Source organism: Epinephelus lanceolatus, chromosome 20 (assembly GCF_041903045.1).
Source record: "Epinephelus lanceolatus isolate andai-2023 chromosome 20, ASM4190304v1, whole genome shotgun sequence".
In the NCBI taxonomy this organism is placed as follows: domain Eukaryota; kingdom Metazoa; phylum Chordata; class Actinopteri; order Perciformes; family Serranidae; genus Epinephelus; species Epinephelus lanceolatus.
The window spans coordinates 39731034-39749295 of record NC_135753.1 but is presented as its reverse complement, the minus strand read 5'-3'; the positions used below and the strand labels follow the sequence as shown (position 1 = coordinate 39749295).

At 43.6% G+C, this 18262-nt stretch overlaps 2 protein-coding genes across 2 annotated transcripts in view; one reads left to right on the top strand and one right to left on the bottom strand.

Annotated features, from left to right (window-relative positions):
• Nucleotides 1-1804: 1804 nt before the first annotated feature.
• gcm2 (glial cells missing transcription factor 2) lies at nt 1805-10376 on the bottom strand. Its single transcript, XM_033638186.2, has 8 exons — nt 10100-10376; nt 6246-6309; nt 5112-5300; nt 4909-5021; nt 4360-4485; nt 4016-4272; nt 3534-3777; nt 1805-3363 (listed from the first exon to the last, which is right to left on the bottom strand). Exons 1-8 carry the CDS (start codon nt 10190-10192, stop codon nt 3049-3051), a joined length of 1401 nt encoding a protein of 466 aa, XP_033494077.1. The 5' UTR covers nt 10193-10376; the 3' UTR covers nt 1805-3048.
• Nucleotides 10377-15391: 5015 nt separating this feature from the next.
• The window catches only part of sycp2l (synaptonemal complex protein 2-like), a 34952-nt gene continuing 32081 nt past the window's right edge, over nt 15392-18262 (top strand). Inside the window, exon 1 of the mRNA XM_078162903.1 lies at nt 15392-15447. Coding sequence (XP_078019029.1) covers nt 15445-15447 — 3 coding nt within the window. The 5' untranslated portion in view covers nt 15392-15444. The remainder of the gene's footprint in view (nt 15448-18262) is intronic.

The following is an 18262-nucleotide window of genomic DNA, read 5'->3' as shown; positions in this document are numbered from 1 at the left end:
CACTCACCTGTGTCACCTGAACACTCACCTGTGTCACCTGGACACTCACCTGTATCACCTGCACACTCACGTGGTGGTCCTACCTGTCTGGATCAAACCATTTTGAAAGGACACATCAGCGTGTGTTGCCCTTTGTTTACGTCCGGACTGAGGTCATGTCAATATAGAGTGTAGCGATGGCGAGGTGAACGTCCAGCAGGAGGTGGGTGTGTGTGATTGGTTGTTGGGATCAGAGCGGCGTCTGGCAGATGTTAATGTAACCTGGAGGCGGAGCAGTGAGTGACTGTAATGGAAGGTACTGACAGAGGACTCAGTCTGAGGGTTTTAAAGGTTCACAGTGAGGACAGCACAACCGTTCCTGTCCTGACGCGTTCTTGTCAAAACAACATTTATTACTCATCCAGACTGGAACCGTCCAAACAGCAGCTCTTTGATCCTCCGCTGCAGGTTCTCATCCTGAGGCTCTGGACCCAGGAGGGGACGCTGGTCCACCTGTGGCCTGTCTTCACGCCATGACGCCCAGAACGTGATTTTAATCTGAGCCTCGTATGTTTGAGTTTAACTCAAACCAGAGCAACTAAAGGAAACTTTAGGAAACGGTGAGAAGAACTGAGAATATAAAATATTTTACATGAAGTGGAAAAGAGGTGAGCGGGTTCTGTGCTGCGACGCTGCTGATCAGCTGTTGACTCCAAACACACTTTTAAAGGGATGTTACACCAACTTTTAGTCCCAGCTTGTGCTTTAACATCAGTTTACTCTGAAGGAAAGAGAAACAAGAGTCTGTACAATAGTTGGTTTAATGTGAGACTTCAGTTCAGACAGAAACAGTTTTACATCTCACAGATCTCTTCAGTCAACAACTGGTTCATTCAGTTTGTTCTTTCATTCAGACACAGTTCAGCGTGCTCACAGGTTTACTGACGGACTCAATAAATAACCCAAACACTCATGAAGACAACTTCCACAGCTTCATTACACTCAGACTGCTGTGACATTAAAAAGTCTTTGGTGAAGGTCTAATATTTGATATTCAAATTCATCAGAAACCAGGAGGATTCTGGTTCTTCTGGGGTCTTTTATGGTTTAAAGTGATGTCACAATAACTGAATCCTGAGTTTGAAGGTTCATATTTGACTCAGAAAACTTGACAGAAGAAAGTCTCCTTGTTGTCGTGTGTTGAAGCTCTCAGCCACATCTGTCACAACCAGCCGCTCAGTTAATTAGACGAGGTTAAATTTGTTATCACATGTGCCTCAGTCCTGGGGACGCTAAAGGATGTGACACACCTCACTTCTAGGGACGCTGAAGGATGTAACACACCTCACTTCTGGGGACTCTGAAGGATGTGACACACCTCACTTCTGGGGACTCTACAGGATGTGACACACCTCACTTCTAGGAACGTTGAAGGATGTAACACACCTCACTTCTGGGGACTCTGAAGGATGTGACACACCTCACTTTTGGGGACTCTACAGGATGTGACACACCTCACTTCTGGGGACTCTGAAGGATGTGACACACCTCACTTCTAGGGACGCTGAAGGATGTGACACACCTCACTTCTGGGGACTCTACAGGATGTGACACACCTCACTTCTGGGGACTCTGAAGGATGTGACACACCTCACTTCTAGGGACGCTGAAGGATGTGACACACCTCACTTCTGGGGACTCTACAGAATGTGACACACCTCACTTCTGGGGACTCTACAGGATGTGACACACCTCACTTCTGGGGACTCTGAAGGATGTGACACACCTCACTTCTGGGGACTCTACAGGATGTGACACACCTCACTTCTAGGGACTCTGAAGGATGTGACACACCTCACTTCTGGGGACTGTGAAGGATGTGACACACCTCACTTCTGGGGACTGTGAAGGATGTGACACACCTCACTTCTGGGGACTCTGAAGGATGTGACACACCTCACTTCTGGGGACTGTGAAGGATGTGACACACCTCACTTCTGGGGACTCTACAGGATGTGACACACCTCACTTCTGGGGACTGTGAAGGATGTGACACACCTCACTTCTGGGGACTGTGAAGGATGTGACACACCTCACTTCTGGGGACTGTGAAGGATGTGACACACCTCACTTCTGGGGACTCTGAAGGATGTGACACACCTCACTTCTGGGGACTCTACAGGATGTGACACACCTCACTTCTAGGGACTCTGAAGGATGTGACACACCTCACTTCTGGGAACTGTGAAGGATGTGACACACCTCACTTCTGGGGACTGTGAAGGATGTGACACACCTCACTTCTGGGGACTCTACAGGATGTGACACACCTCACTTCTGGGGACTCTGAAGGATGTGACACACCTCACTTCTGGGGACTGTGAAGGATGTGACACACCTCACTTCTGGGGACTCTACAGGATGTGACACACCTCACTTCTGGGGACTCTGAAGGATGTAACACACCTCCCCCACATGATAACGTATACCTGCAGAAACAATCTCCACCACAAAAACAACCATCAGGTGATGTCACAACAATCAAATCCATGAATTGATGGCTGCAGCTCAGTTTGCTGAAGAAGGCCATGAGATGTGGCTGAGAGGTCCAGAAGCACCGGGTCTGAGTTGGGTCTTGTGTTGAGGCTTTTTGACCAAACAGAATCCTGGTGTCTGACGCACATTTCACTCCAGTGTTTTCACTTCTTGTCCTGAAAGAGTCGGTCGAGGGAAGCTGGAGAAGGATCTGCCTCTGGGAACATGACAGTATTCCATGAGCGTCTCCAGAAAGTTTCTCATGGACCAAAATTTTGGTTCGGTCAGAGTTTCGTCCTGATAATCCACATCCTGTCCGCTCCTGATCCATGCAGTGGCAGATGTCGTTCAGCAGGTCGTTCACTGGGTTTTGTTTCACACAGTCTGTGGACAGATAGTTTGTGTTTAAGCTGTAGCAGTAGTTTTTCCTCATAGTGACAGTTGTAGTATCAGTAGTCATCATGGCACCACGTGTTGGGTGGGTGCAGTGGTAGTAACAGCAGTCGTGGTAGCTGCGGTGGAGGTAGTGCTGCCTCAGTAGTCATCGTAGCGGTACGTGTTGGGGTAGGCGTAACGGTAGTCATAGCCATCGGCCCGCTCTGTTTTGGTCTGCAGAGGTTCGGGCTGAAACGACAGAGACTTGATGACTCCACCCGACTCCTCCGTCACCTTCACCTCGGTGGAATAGGAAGAGGAAGAGGCGTCATCCAGCAGAGAGGAGCAGCCAGGGAGGCCTGGAGGTTTCGGGGGAGCACAGGACTGGTAGGACGGGAGGCCGGCAGGAGGTTTAGGACATGATTGGTAGGAAGGGAGCGCTGCAGGAGGCTTCGGACAGGGCTGGTAGGAGACCTGAGGAGGGACAGTACAGGTGTTAATGTAACAGTATAATGAGGTTTAAGCCCCGCCCCTCTATCGAACTGTCCTGTCTATCAAAAAAGACAAAGTGGGACTGTGGGTCTCAGAGGATTAAAGGAAGATTTCAGGTCTGCAGATGGACCCTCCTGATGAACTGTACCCACCTTGGTTGTGGTGGTGATGATGGTCTGCAGTGCTGCGGGGGACCCTGGGGCGTTGCTGGGGTAACGGCAGGGGTACTCTGCGCTGTAGTAATGGTGGTTGTCACCATAGGGGGCGGAGCTCTTCAGCAGCTCCTTCCAGCCTGCAGATGGCTTCGCCTGGGGGTCGAAGGAGGAGGAGGAGGAGGAGGAGAGGGGAGCCGATGATGACGTGGAGGAAGAGGAGGAACCCAGGACTGGAGCCACCCTGCACAGAAACCAGGATCTAGTTTAGACCTGTTGACACTGTCAGATTCTGGATAAGACCTGCTCAGTCCGCCAGGATCACGTCCGTCAAGACCTTTTTGACTCTGTTCAGGGTTTCAGGGTCTGGTTTACGCGCAGTTCGGCAGTCCAGATCTCATTTAAACCCCTGTAGCTGAACTGGATTTGGCTGAAAGTATTTAAAGACACAGGATGTGTTTTGGAGTGTGTGCGATGCTGACCTGGGGTCACAGAGGTCAGACGTCATGGGATACGAAGGCGAGGTCAGGTATCCTTGGAACTCGTAAGAGGGCCGGCCCATGTAAAGCCTGGGATTGGCTGGTTTCTGCAGTGTGGGTGGGGCCTCTCCTAGTGCATTGTGGGGGTTGTAGTAGGGCTCTGGGCTCTGAAACGCTGGGTAATGCTGTGGGAAATTCGGCTCGATGAAGGAGATTCTGTCTGATGGATCGACGCAGGAGAGGAGGGCGGGGCCCAGAGCCTGAAACAGTTGACAACAAATAAGCAAACAATAAACAACACCAACGTTAACCAACAGCTGTTGTGTGTTGTTGTTGTTGTTGTCGACCTGTGTTTCAATGAGCCGTCTTTTGGGCGTGAACGGCGGGGAGCTGACTCGTCTCTTCACTGAACTTCTTCTGGCTTCAGTCTCAGACTTGGACTCTGGTCTGGGATGATCATGGACCCCTTTAGCCTGAAGGACAACAACAACAACGACAGACTGTTTAGAATCTGGTTTGAATCAGGCCATACCTCCTCCAATCTGTTCATGCATTCAGGATCTGGTTTAGACCTGTTTACACAGACACAAACTGGTTTAGCCCTTTCCAGACTTGAAGACATTTTTTGAATATATTTGTGCTTTCAGGAATTATTTTAAAACTAATTAGAATCCTAAGATCTGGCTCAGACCAGTTTAGATGTCCAGGATCTGGTGTAAACCTGCTCAGACCGTCAGGTTGTTTAAGAATGTTTAAGCTTCATGGTTTCATGGAGACAAAAGCTGGTTCAAATCTAGTCTGATGTCCACGTACTGGTTATCGTTCAGGATCTGGTATGAAGTGCTAGATATGCCACGTTATTTAGCTAGTTAGCATGTTAGCATAAAGGTGGTGACCTGGAAGAAGATGGCCTTTCCATCGACTCTCCAGAAGTTGGTGACGGGGTAACCGCTGTGGCCGCGACATGGCAGTAGCTCCAGAGCAGCGTTACAGCTCGGACACAGCTTCTCTGAAACACAAAGAGTCCAGGTCAGGAGACCGGTGGACACAAGGAGACACAGGAGGAGGGTACCTGAACAGGATCTGTGTTTGTACTTACTCTGCTGTTTCTGCCGGGCCTTGTCACAGATGGCGGGGCGCAGCTGCAGCCGGGACCCGTCGGGCAGCGTGCAGCCTCGTGAACAGACCACCACACCCAAACAGGACTTCTTCAGGATCTGACAGTTGTGGTTGTTGGTGTTTCTCATCGCCCAGCCAGAGAGATGTCTCTGAGCGTTCTTATCTTCAGCTAAGAACAAAGCGACAGCTGAAACAGTCCACTCTTCTCATGGATGTATAAAGAGACCTGGATATAGCGCTGGAGGCGGGGCCTAATTTGTTACTATGAAAGCTGCTCAGTGGTGCATGAAGACAAAAAGGTCCAACTGCTGTGTATAAAATTACAGAAGCACTGGGTCCCATACAGCAGGCGCACTACAGACTTCCTTCCACTGATCCAGCTACTTCCGGTCTGCTAACTTGAGTGGGGCTAAAATGATTTAATCATGAAGCTCTTCCAGACTTTCCAAACATCATCGGACTAAATGGATCAAACCCTGATGGTGAAATGAGTCATTTTGGGGGGTGGCGCTAAAAAATGGATCCACTGCTTTAAAGACGTCTCGTTCGCCACATGAGTCTTTAGGGAAAAGTCTTTGTTGGCCCCATGACATCATGTGACAGTGTAATTACACTGTTTGACCACTATGACATTTGGCTTCACAACCTGGCGCACTTCCTGACTCCCCATATTTATAAGACGTTCTGCTCTGCAGCCTGAAACCTGGACAACTGATGCAAAACAGCGCTGTACACTGGATGTCAGTGGAGTTGAGAGAAACACGATCAAACTCAACCAACACGTTAATCAATAATGAAAATATCATAAGTCAGAGACAAGACAGGATTTATACAGCCAGTCATACCGCCCAGTGTGACATCATACCGCCCAGTGTGACATCATAACGCCCAGTGTGACATCATAACGCCCAGTGTGACATCATACCGCCCAGTGTGATATCACACTGCCCAGTGTGACATCATACCGCCCAGTATTATGTCATTGAATCATGTCTCACAACACCACGTGTTAGAATGTCAGTAATCAATAATCAATAACACCGATCATGTGTTTGATCCTGAGACACAGTTGACCTCTCTGTTCAAACTGATTTCTTCTGCAACTGTTTCTCACCGCTGTAGATGTACCGAACATAACCGTCTGTCCACTCCTGGAACGGGTCGAACTGCTTTGTGTCCTGCAGACAGACAGACAGGAGGACAGACAGGCAGACAGACAGACACACACACACAGACAGACAGACAGACAGACAGACAGGTTAGTCTAACATGTGAGACATTTGATCTCATGGCTCATAAGGCCAGTTTCCACTGCAGGAACTTCGGGGTAATTTTACGGGGCCGGGGCCGTTGGTGCGTGTCTCCACCGCAGGAACCACCCCCGAAGGACAGAGTTCCAGAACTTTTACAGGGGCTAAACAAGTCCCTGCCTCGGAGTAGGTACTCAGAACTGCCCCGAGAAACTCCTGGCTGGGGCTTGAGGATTACTTGGTGCTGACTGGATATACTCAAGACGGGATGTGACGTCAACAGAAAGCAACAAAATAGCCGGAATTTTTAAAACTCAGCAGACGAGGGTTGGCTCGTTCATATAGCTTCCGCCGCCATGTAAACAAACTCACGAACCGGTCGTTGAAAAAAATATTTTTTTTCCAGCGAATTCTTAGTTACAACATGATTGAGCTAGCAAAGCATTTTTGTGTTGCTATGTGTGGTATTTATTCAGTTTTGGGAAATCACGATGTCTAGAAAGCATCAGCTGACAGGGACAGCTAACAGCAGCAGCAAAGCTAACATCAGGACGTCATCTGTTAAAAGCCTCCCGTTGTCGGATACGACATGAAACTACTGCAGTTAGCTCAATCATGATGTAACTAAGACAAAAATATATATGGAAAAAATATTTTTTTCATGGACCACTCTGTGAGTTTAATGAGTTATTACAGACACCACTATCGGCTAACGGCGTCCCTACGTCGCCCTGGTCAAAATGGTCGCACAACGATTACATCACATCCAGAGCCCGGTAATTTTACAGGAACCTTCCTCGTACTCCGCTCTCTCAGTGGAGACAAGGCGGTTGAGAGAGCCGAGCGAGAGGACGTTCCTGTTGTAGTTCCTGCTCCTCAAATAATACCAGGAACTTCTTCAGTGGAAACGGGCCTAAAGGTTAAAGCAGCCTTGTCTCAGCCAGGAGGTTGATGGCGCCCAACAAGACGCAGATCTGGTGACCATCAACGGGCCAGAGCTCACATGTAGCACCACTGAGTCAGCCAACACCCTGCCGCAAATGGGCCGAGTCCGACGGCCACCTGGGTCATGATGAACGTGAATTCTTCTTTGTTGGTATTTATGGCAGAAAACAGCCTGTTAAAGCTGAATGTTTGATTCATGACAGAGAAGTCGAGGTTTTATCTTTAATCAGAGATGTGAAAGCTGCTGAGCTCCTGTCTATGTTAGACTGATCAGTTTACAGATACGTGTCCGAAAATCAATCCCAGATATTGATCAGTGACGAGCTGACTCTGGATCAGCTGTTCCACCTGAGAGGCTCTGTTTGTTTTGGTTTCACTGAAAACTAAAATATAAAAACCAGTTTTTACTGTTTGAGCATCAACAGAGAGAAGAGCCGAGTCAGCTGCTTCACACACACACACACACACACACACACACACACACACACAACCTTCAGATAACCTTTAACAAACAGTAAACCTCACACAGGTTCAGTATATTTGTGTCACACTCAGAAAATGAGTCAGTTCTTTCTGTCGATGTGACAGAATCAGCTCCGTGTTTGTTCACGTATAAAACTGTAGTTTAAACATTGTTGTTAATATTATTATTATTATTATTGTTATTATTGTTACAGCATTTCATCAAAACATATTTTCTTCATCTGCTAAAAAAAAGAATTTTTAATGATAATTAATTTTCATAATCAGAAACACGTTTTATAATCTGTGATATTTCATGTGGTGCAGAGGGAGTTTATTTATTAGACAAACCGAATCCATTAAATATGACTTATTAAATAAGATAAAGATTTACACTTTGAACCCACATTTATAACATTGACACTACAGATACATTTATATATCTTGTCCTCAACAGAGTCTGTCTCAAAAAAAAAAAAAAAAAGATTCAAAACTGATTTTGGGTTAAATTTGTTGTTCGAGGGGAAAATGGCGGCGAGGTGAGCTGACGTCAGTCGAAGGGATTTAGTCAGAAATAAAAAGAGTTTATGATCTGAAAATATCTAAAGAAGAAAAGGGAGAGAAGTTCTATGATTTCCTTAAATCTTCATAATTTATCTGGGAACTCTGGAGGAGAATTAATAAACAGCTTCACTGTCACATTTTTAAACTAAATATTTTACTCATGTTGTGACGGTTTTCAGTCAAAAACTAAATGAGTTTAAATTTAATGACGTGACATTTACATATTCCATATTTCTGCAGAGTCTCTAAATATGTTTGGTTATTTAGTTAAATTCAGTTTGTCTTTATAAAGATGATGCTGAGGTGTAACATATGAACCATATCAAGGGGAAATATGAGAGAAAATGAAAAATGTTGACGGCTCTTTGTAAAAACATGACAATCTGTCTTTATATAAAATGTGACTGTGTTCATTGTGTGTGCACAGCGATCAATAATCAAACCTCAACGTGTTTCCACTGAACAAACTCTAAGCCTCCATACGACATTTTGAGAATGTAAAAACTCAAATGAAGAAGTTATTAGTTATTTAATATTTCCATGAGATCTTTTCATTCATTCAGTTTTTCTAACTTTACGTCTGTAAACAATATTAATATATGTGTGTGAGCTGAATGATCCTGATCAGAAACATGCTTCAATTATTGATCGCCTGTGCACAGATATCCTCATCATGTCAATAAATACAGTTATTAAAACACATTTAATGTTAATTTAGTTTTATGTGAAGTTATTTTAAGGAGACAAAGATTGTTATAATTCAACAAACAGCAGAACTCCACCTGAGGAGCAAGTTGAACTGATCAGATATGTGTCTGAATGTTTTATTATTAAATGTGACAGGCTGAATGTTTTATTATGACGTTATTATTAAATGTGACAGGCTGAATGTTTTATTATGACGTTATTATTAAATGTGACAGGCTGAATGTTTTTTTAAGATCACTTTTACTCACATTAATAAATAAAACATGACGTTCATGTTCATTTTTTTAGACTATTTAAGAAAATGACAAAGTTTATTTATTTATTGATCTGTTCAGTTATATTATTTGAATGTTTTATTATGACGTTATTAATTAATGTGACAGGCTGAATGTTTGAATGATCGGACGAATCACGGACCAAATCTCTCCAACCGAACCCTGCTCGTTTTTATTGCCAGTTTAACACAGTGACAAAATACTTGAGTTTATTTATTGAACTGTTAAATTATATAATTTTAATCTTTATTGATAAGTTATTAATTAATGTGACAGGCTGAATGTTTGAATGATCGGATAAAAGATGGACCCCGGCCTCTCCAGTCAAACCCTGTTCGTTTATAGACTATTTAAGAACATCATAAAATGTATATTGATCCAACAGAACTGTTCAATGTTTAATAATAAAGATTATTAATATTCACATTAATAAATAAAACATGCTGAATGAATGATGACGGACCAAACTCACTTTAATATAAACTGACTTTCATCATGTTGTTGATTTATTTTAAACCTTTTGTTTTTTGACGCTGATCAATAATGTTTCTAATAATAAGGCTGCTGATCAATAATGTTACTAATAATAAGGCTGCTGATCAATAATGTTTCTAATAATAAGGCTGCTGATCAATAATGTTACTAATAATAAGGCTGCTGATCAATAATGTTTCTAATAATAAGGCTGCTGATCACTTCCTGTTGGAGTGAAGCTGCTGATAATCTGACTGCCTGTATCGATCACTTATTGATCACCGTGTTACCTGCGGCAGTTTGGGGTCGTTGATGTCCCACGTGAACTTCATCCCGACGGAACACACACAATCGGCCTCCTCGCGCTCCTCGGCCCGGGACATGCTCGCGCTCCCTCTGATCCGGGTCCTCCAGGTTCAGATCAATAAACCGGGTCCGTGAACAGCACAGAACCTGCGGGAATAAACCGGAAGCTGATCACTGTCTGCGACTGAACTTTTTATTGATTATGGATTAAAATGTCCGGTCCGCGCGGCTCCTCCTGAGGGCGCGTGCAGCTCCGGTGAGTCTCAGGTACGAAGTGAATGAACAGGTGAGAGAGGCGCGAGCTCCCTCAGAGGGTGTGTGTGTGTGTGTGTGTGTGTGTGTGTGTGTGTGTGTGTGTGTGTGTGTGTGTGTGTGTGTTTAAAGGTCCTGGATGGTGGTTATATTTATGGATTATTGATCACTGATATTAAAACAACAACAATAGAACTTCCTGTTTATGTTTATTGATCAGATATTGATAAACAGGTGTCGCTTTAGATAAATAATAAAAATATGAACCTTGTTATTAAAATTATTATAATAGCCTAATTGTTGTTGTTGTTTCTGTGAAACAAACAATAAACAGCATCAGTCTTACATTTTTACATGTGTGTGTGTGTGTGTGTTCGTTCAGATGAGTTTCTTCATGTTTTAGTGTTTCAGGTTTTAAAGATGCTGATTCAGAGAAACACACACACACACCTGTTCACCTGTGTGTGTGTGTGTGTGTGTGTGTGTGTGTGTGTGTGTGTGTGTGTGTGTGTTGTGTAAACACTTCAGTGTTTCTCCTAAAACAAACAAACTCATTTGTCATCAATTAAAGGACGAGAGGTCGTCAGCATCTGTCTGTCTGTCTGTCTGTCTGTGTGTGTGTGTGTGTGTGTGTGTGTGTGTGTCTGTGTGTGTGTGTGTGTGTGTGTGTGTGTGTGTGTGTGTTTCTGATCTACATGTGGCAGAAAATGAAGTTTAGTCTTTGGTTAATTCTAATGTGTGTGTTCAGGCTGTAATGGCTGCTGGACGCTCAGTAGAGGAGTGTGTGTTTGGATTACATGAACTGAATTACTGACGTGATGAAAGATAATTCATCATCATACGAGCTGTAAAAACTGTCAAACATGGATTTGTCTCATTGTCCCTGGTTCAAACTTGTGGAGACGTCCACACAGAATATCATTTAATGTGGAGGAACAACTCATCAACGTGCTAGCCAACAGCTAGCTAACGCTGTGTGCTGATCAACACCTGGAGCAGAACAAAGTTAGCTTGCTAGCTACAACATTGTCTGTTGTTCCTCCACATTAAATGATATTCTGTGTGGACGTCTCCATAACTTTGAACCAGGGACAATGAGACAAATCCATGTTTGGCAAACCTGACATGCTTACGTTAGCTTGCTAGCTGACGTTAGCATTCACATTATTGATGGCAGTGCCAAATAATCACAGACCCAACGAACATCACTGACAGCTTCTGTTCGACAACAGTTTTGGTACTTAGTGCAAAAACACGTAGAACCAACAGGCCCCTTATCGTCTCCAGCCGCCATGTCAGAAGTTTGTGACGTGGCTTCTGTTATGTCTCACGTGGTGACCATTGAGGGTGAAAAGAGTCCGTTATTCCACACTCAACTTTTGGACCATTTTGAGTGCCCCAGGAAATAACTGCACTTTCCTGAACTATGCAGTGTGAACGCACTTAAAGCACTCAACACATGATGTGTTTAATCCAGACGCTCAGTAGAGGCGTGTGTGTGTCGGCTAAACGTAACCACGTGTGTGTGTCGGATAAATGTAACCACGTGTGTGTGTGTTGGCTAAACGTAACCACGTGTGTGTGTCGGATAAACGTAACCACGTGTGTGTGTCGGCTAAACGTAACCACGTGTGTGTGTCGGATAAACGTAACCACGTGTGTGTGTGTTGGCTAAACGTAACCACGTGTGTGTGTCGGATAAACGTAACCACGTGTGTGTGTCGGATAAACGTAACCACGTGTGTGTGTCGGCTAAACGTAACCACGTGTGTGTGTCGGATAAACGTAACCACGTGTTTGTGTTGGCTAAACGTAACCATGTGTGTGTGTCGGCTAAACGTAACCATGTGTGTGTGTGTGTCGGATAAACGTAACCACGTGTGTGTGTTGGATAAACGTAACCACGTGTTTGTGTTGGCTAAACGTAACCATGTGTGTGTGTGTGTCGGCTAAACGTAACCATGTGTGTGTGTCAGCTAAACGTAACCATGTGTGTGTGTGTGTCGGCTAAACGTAACCATGTGTGTGTGTGTCGGATAAACGTAACCACGTGTGTGTGTGTGTCGGATAAACGTAACCATGTGTGTGTGTGTCGGATAAACGTAACCATGTGTGTGTGTGTCGGATAAACGTAACCATGTGTGTGTGTGTGTCGGCTAAACGTAACCATGTGTGTGTGTGTGTTGGCTAAACGTAACCATGTGTGTGTGTCAGCTAAACGTAACCATGTGTGTGTGTGTGTCGGCTAAACGTAACCATGTGTGTGTGTGTCGGATAAACGTAACCACGTGTGTGTGTCGGATAAACGTAACCATGTGTGTGTGTCGGCTAAACGTAACCATGTGTGTGTGTGTCGGATAAACGTAACCACGTGTGTGTGTCGGATAAACGTAACCATGTGTGTGTGTCGGCTAAACGTAACCATGTGTGTGTGTGTCGGATAAACGTAACCACGTGTGTGTGTCGGATAAACGTAACCATGTGTGTGTGTGTGTCGGATAAACGTAACCATGTGTGTGTGTGTCGGCTAAACGTAACCATGTGTGTGTGTCTCGGATAAACGTAACCACGTGTGTGTGTCGGATAAACGTAACCATGTGTGTGTGTCGGCTAAACGTAACCATGTGTGTGTGTGTCAGATAAACGTAACCACGTGTGTGTGTCGGATAAACGTAACCATGTGTGTGTGTCGGCTAAACGTAACCATGTGTGTGTGTGTCGGATAAACGTAACCACGTGTGTGTGTCGGCTAAACGTAACCACGTGTGTGTGTCGGCTAAACGTAACCACGTGTGTGTGTCGGATAAACGTAACCACGTGTGTGTCGGCTAAACGTAACCATGTGTGTGTGTCGGTTAAACGTAACCACGTGTGTGTGTTGGCTAAACGTAACCATGTGTGTGTTGGCTAATTGTAACTATGTGTGTGTGTGTGTGTGTTGGCTAAACGTAACCGTGTGTGTGTTGGCTAATCGTAACCGTGTGTGTGTTGGCTAAACGTAACCACGTGTGTGTTGGCTAAACGTAACCACGTGTGTGTGTTGGCTAATTGTAACTATGTGTGTGTGTCAGCTAAACGTAACCATGTGTGTGTGTGTTGGCTAAACGTAACCATGTGTGTGTTGGCTAATTGTAACTATGTGTGTGTGTGTGTGTTGGCTAAACGTAACCACGTGTGTGTGTTGGCTAAACGTAACCACGTGTGTGTGTTGGCTAATTGTAACCATGTGTGTGTGTTGGCTAAACGTAACCACGTGTGTGTGTTGGCTAAACGTAACCACGTGTGTGTGTTGGCTAATTGTAACTATGTGTGTGTGTGTTGGCTAAATGTAACCACGTGTGTGTGTTGGCTAATTGTAACTATGTGTGTGTGTGTTGGCTAAATGTAACCACGTGTGTGTGTTGGCTAAACGTAACCACGTGTGTGTGTTGGCTAAACGTAACCACGTGTGTGTGTTGGCTAATTGTAACCATGTGTGTGTGTTGGCTAAATGTAACCACGTGTGTGTGTTGGCTAAACGTAACCACGTGTGTGTGTTGGCTAAACGTAACCACGTGTGTGTGTTGGCTAATTGTAACCATGTGTGTGTGTTGGCTAATCGTAACCACGTGTGTGTGTTGGCTAAACGTAACCACGTGTGTGTGTTGGCTAAATGTAACCACGTGTGTGTGTTGGCTAAACGTAACCACGTGTGTGTGTTGGCTAAACGTAACCACGTGTGTGTGTTGGCTAAATGTAACCACGTGTGTGTGTTGGCTAATCGTAACCACATGTGTGTGTCGGCTAAACGTAACCATGTGTGTGTGTTGCTGAAGGAAAAAAACATCAGTTGGTGGTGTTGTAGCGACGTAGTGCTTTTATTTTGAAAGAGACTGTATGCAAACTGTACATTTCCTGTGAAAACAGAAGTTTATGTTGAAAACAGACAATGCATGTAACAGGCTGAAGTTGACACGGCGTCCCAGAACGTCAACAACCAACACACCCAGGGTACCTTGGACGTCATATGAGGTCGCAGTGAGGACGTGTTGGCCGTCATCATCTTGACGTAGAATAATGTCATTTCGTCGTAAGTTTTAAAGAACAAAACCCAACGTCAGCTAAACATCCTAATGTTAACGTTAACGTAAACATAACGTTAATGTTAAATTCTAACATTTTTAGACATCTTCAACATCGCCAACCTGATTTTCATTCCAACCAAATTTGTCTGTCCGACGTCTGTCTGATGTCATACTGACATGCAGTGCATGCTGGGAAACGCTGTGTTGATGCTTTTTATCAACTCTGGCGAATTATTTACCTTTAAAATCTGTTTGTTGTTTATTTTCCAGATGAATTTTGACGTTTAAATATCAGCAGTTGTAATTAGTGTTGAACAGAAACAGACTCCTCTGCTGATGTTTAAGAGCTTTAATGACGAGAATGACACATTAACAGATCCTGGGTTTTATTATCATTATTGATTATTATTGATTATAATAATTATCATTATCGTTACTGGGCTCATTCTGATTTTTTACAAATATACATTAAGCTTATTGTGGTGAGCAGCAGGCTGAACAACACCACTGGTTATAGAACTTTGTTTTAAAGTATCTTTGTGGTATTTTTATTGGAACTTTTCTAGATGACAGTTTGTGTGTGTTGCAGCATTTTGTTTCTTTTTATTTTATCGTATGTTTAAAGTTTAAAAACCAGAGAGACTGAAAACTGTGTCATAAATGTTCAATGTAAAATTAAATGTAAATGTTTCCATTAATATGTCCACCCCTGTCTGATTATGAATCCCAATGACATTAAAGAATAAAAACATTTAAATCAAGTCTCCTGAAAACATTTGCAGATATTTCTCATTAAATGAAGAAAGATGTGAAATAAAATGTTTAAATGTTAAAAACAGGTTCAGACTTCAGTTTTTCTGACTCATCAATGAAACGTGAAGCTGAGATTCTTCCGCCACTGTGGGGACTATTTTCTCTCCGTGCGCCTGCGCGGCCTGGACTCTGATGAGTTGATGAGCGGCAGGTGTGCGCGTGGCCGTGCACGCTCCCGACACGCCGAGAGAAGAGACACGATGGTAAATAAACTTCAGATTATTGATTCTCATGGTTTCTGATCGACTCTCTGTGAAACTGATCACTGTTAAAGATACTGATCCGTCTGACTTCAGTCTGACGTCACTATTATCAATAACATTTCATATATTCATGTGTTAGTCTTTATTTCATCAGCTGAGTCTGATTTGATTCATGTTCATGTGAATCTGTCATTCTGCCTGTCACACAGTGCGGCCTGCAGCGCCCCCTGCTGTCAGTCTGCAGGAAGTGACGCCATTAAAGTTTACTCTGATGGAACAAAGGCAATAAAAGTGCAGAAGAAGAATTCAGTTTGACAACATGTAAACATATGATGACGTCTTTATTTTCAGTGACACTGAATATACATTCATTCAACACCCATGTTTGAGAAGCGTGCGCCTCGTGCACGGCGCTGTCAGTCTGTTCCACCGAGAAACGTCAGCCATAATAATAATAAATCATTACTGTGTCTTCTGTCCTCGATACGACATCAAATTAAAGTCAGTTAAATACAATGTATTTATCATTTAAAATAACTTAAATACATTTACATTTTAATAAAAAACAAATAGTAATTATTATCATTATAATTATTATAATAATAATTTAGATAATTTAAATGACCTTTATGCTATTGAGGGTTTCAGCAGGACTTTTAATTTGTAAAATGGAGGCGAAATGTTAAAATGTTTACATCTTGTTTAAAATCTGATCTTTTAGTTAAAAATGTTTTGGTAAGAATATATATTAATATTTATAAATATTCATCAATTTATCCCCTGACATCATGTGACCTCTACAAAAAAAACCTTCTGCATCTTCTCTGATGTTTCATTCAGCTGTACCAACATTTATCATTTAGATCTGATGAATTATTTATTTCTCATTATGTCAATAATATTTACAAATAACTGCCTTTTAAAGTACACAGCACTACATGCTGGTACCTCTCCAGAGCAACAGTGATGACATACACTCAGCGGCCACTTTATTAGGTACACCTGTTCAACTGCTCATTAACACACATATCTAATCAGCCAATCAGGTGTCAGCAGCTCATTAACATTTAGTCATTTAGACATGGTGAAGGTAGATAGATAGATAGATAGATAGATAGATAGATAGCCTTTATTGTCCCATGGGGAAATTTGTTTTCACAAACTGTCACAACAACATTTGGGTACACAAAAACACCACCAACAAACACCATGCACAAACACCACCAAACATTGAACAACGTATCAATACACACACAATGCACAAACACCACCAGACATGAACAACTGACACATATATATCACACTCAGGAGGGCTGGGTCCATATGAGATTATTGGGGGAGGTTGTTGAGTGCAGAGATGGCAGACGGGACAAAGCTCTTGTTGAAGCGTGCTCGTCTCCATCTCAGGGTCCTGTATCTGCGCCCAGACGGCAGCAGTGTGAAGTGTGGTTTGAGAGGGTGATCCAAGTCATTGGTTATTGTTCGTGCAAGACATGTGACAGATCGGTGGTTGAGCTCTGTGAGGTTGGGTATGGGATGGTTGATGATTTTGGATGCGGTGTGTGTTATTTTTGTTAGTTTGTTCCTGTTAGTGGTGGACAGCATGTTGTAGAAACAGGGGCAACAGTACAGAAGGATGGGTTGAATGATACTGGTGTACAGTAATACTAGTGTACAGACGAGCTGCTGAAGTTCAAACGGAGCATCAGAATGATGAAGAAAGGTGATTGAAGTGACTTTGAACGTGGCATGGTTGTTGGTGCCAGACGGGCTGGTCTGAGTATTTACTGGGATTTTCAGCACAACCATCTCTAGGGTTTACAGAGGATGGTCCCAAAAAGAGCAAATATCCAGTGAGCCAAAATGCCTTGTTGATGCCAGAGGTCAGAGGAGAATGGCCAGACTGGTTCAAGATGATAGAAAGGCAACAGGAAGTCAAATAAGCACTGGTTCCAACCAAGGTGTGCAGAAGAGCATCTCTGAAGCAACAACACCTTGTCCAACCTTGAAGCAGATGGGCTACAGCAGCAGAAGACCACACCAGGTGCCACTCCTGTCAGCTAACAACAGGAAACTGAGGCTACAATTCACCAAAACTGGACAATAGAAGATTGGAAAAACCACATTCAGATGGAAGCATGGATCCATCCTGCCTTGTATCAACGCTTCAGGCTGCTGCTGGTGGTGTAATGGTGTGGGGGAGATTTTCTTAGTACCAACTGAGCATGGTTTAAACACCACAGCCTACCTGAGTATTGTTGCTGAGCGTGTCCATCCCTTTATGACCACAGTGTACCCATCTTCTGATGGCTACTTCCAGCAGGATAACGCACCATGTCACAAAGCTCACATCATCTAACTGTGTGTCAGGAGGAAACTTGAGGTGTTTTGTGCAGTAGCTGGTCCCAGATCTGTGTCTGTCCCTCCCGGCTCTTTTCTTCTTTATCATTAATAACCAAACTGTATCTTCTGCTTTTTCTGCACTCTGCAAAGAACAAAACAATCCCAGTGTGAATGACTGAAGTTTTATTGAGAACTACAGAGTGTGTGTCGGGTCAGCGTGCACCCTGCTGTGGGACTCATCTGACCCACGGCGGCAAAATGTTCTTAAAATTTCACAGTGCGCTGTTTTTTTTTTTGTTTTTTTTTTATTTCCAAAGTTTTAAGGAAAGTTGACTTGGTCTATTTTATGACAAAACAAACAAACAAACAACCACCATCATAAGCAGCAGCAGAGAGGATTAACTCATTTTATTTTTTTAGTGGTCTGATGATGTCATCAGTCACTCGATGACTTCCTGTACAGCATCAGACT

Coding starts and splice junctions, on each gene's coding strand:
- gcm2 (XM_033638186.2), bottom strand. CDS start 10,192: ATGTCCCGGGCCGAGGAGCGCGAGGAGGCCGATTGTGTGTGTTCCGTC. Junction 6,310..10,099: donor ACGACCCCAAACTGCCGCAG/GTAACACGGTGA, acceptor GTCTGTCTGCAG/GACACAAAGCAGTTCGACCC. Junction 4,273..4,359: donor GACGGCTCATTGAAACACAG/GTCGACAACAAC, acceptor CAACTGTTTCAG/GCTCTGGGCCCCGCCCTCCT.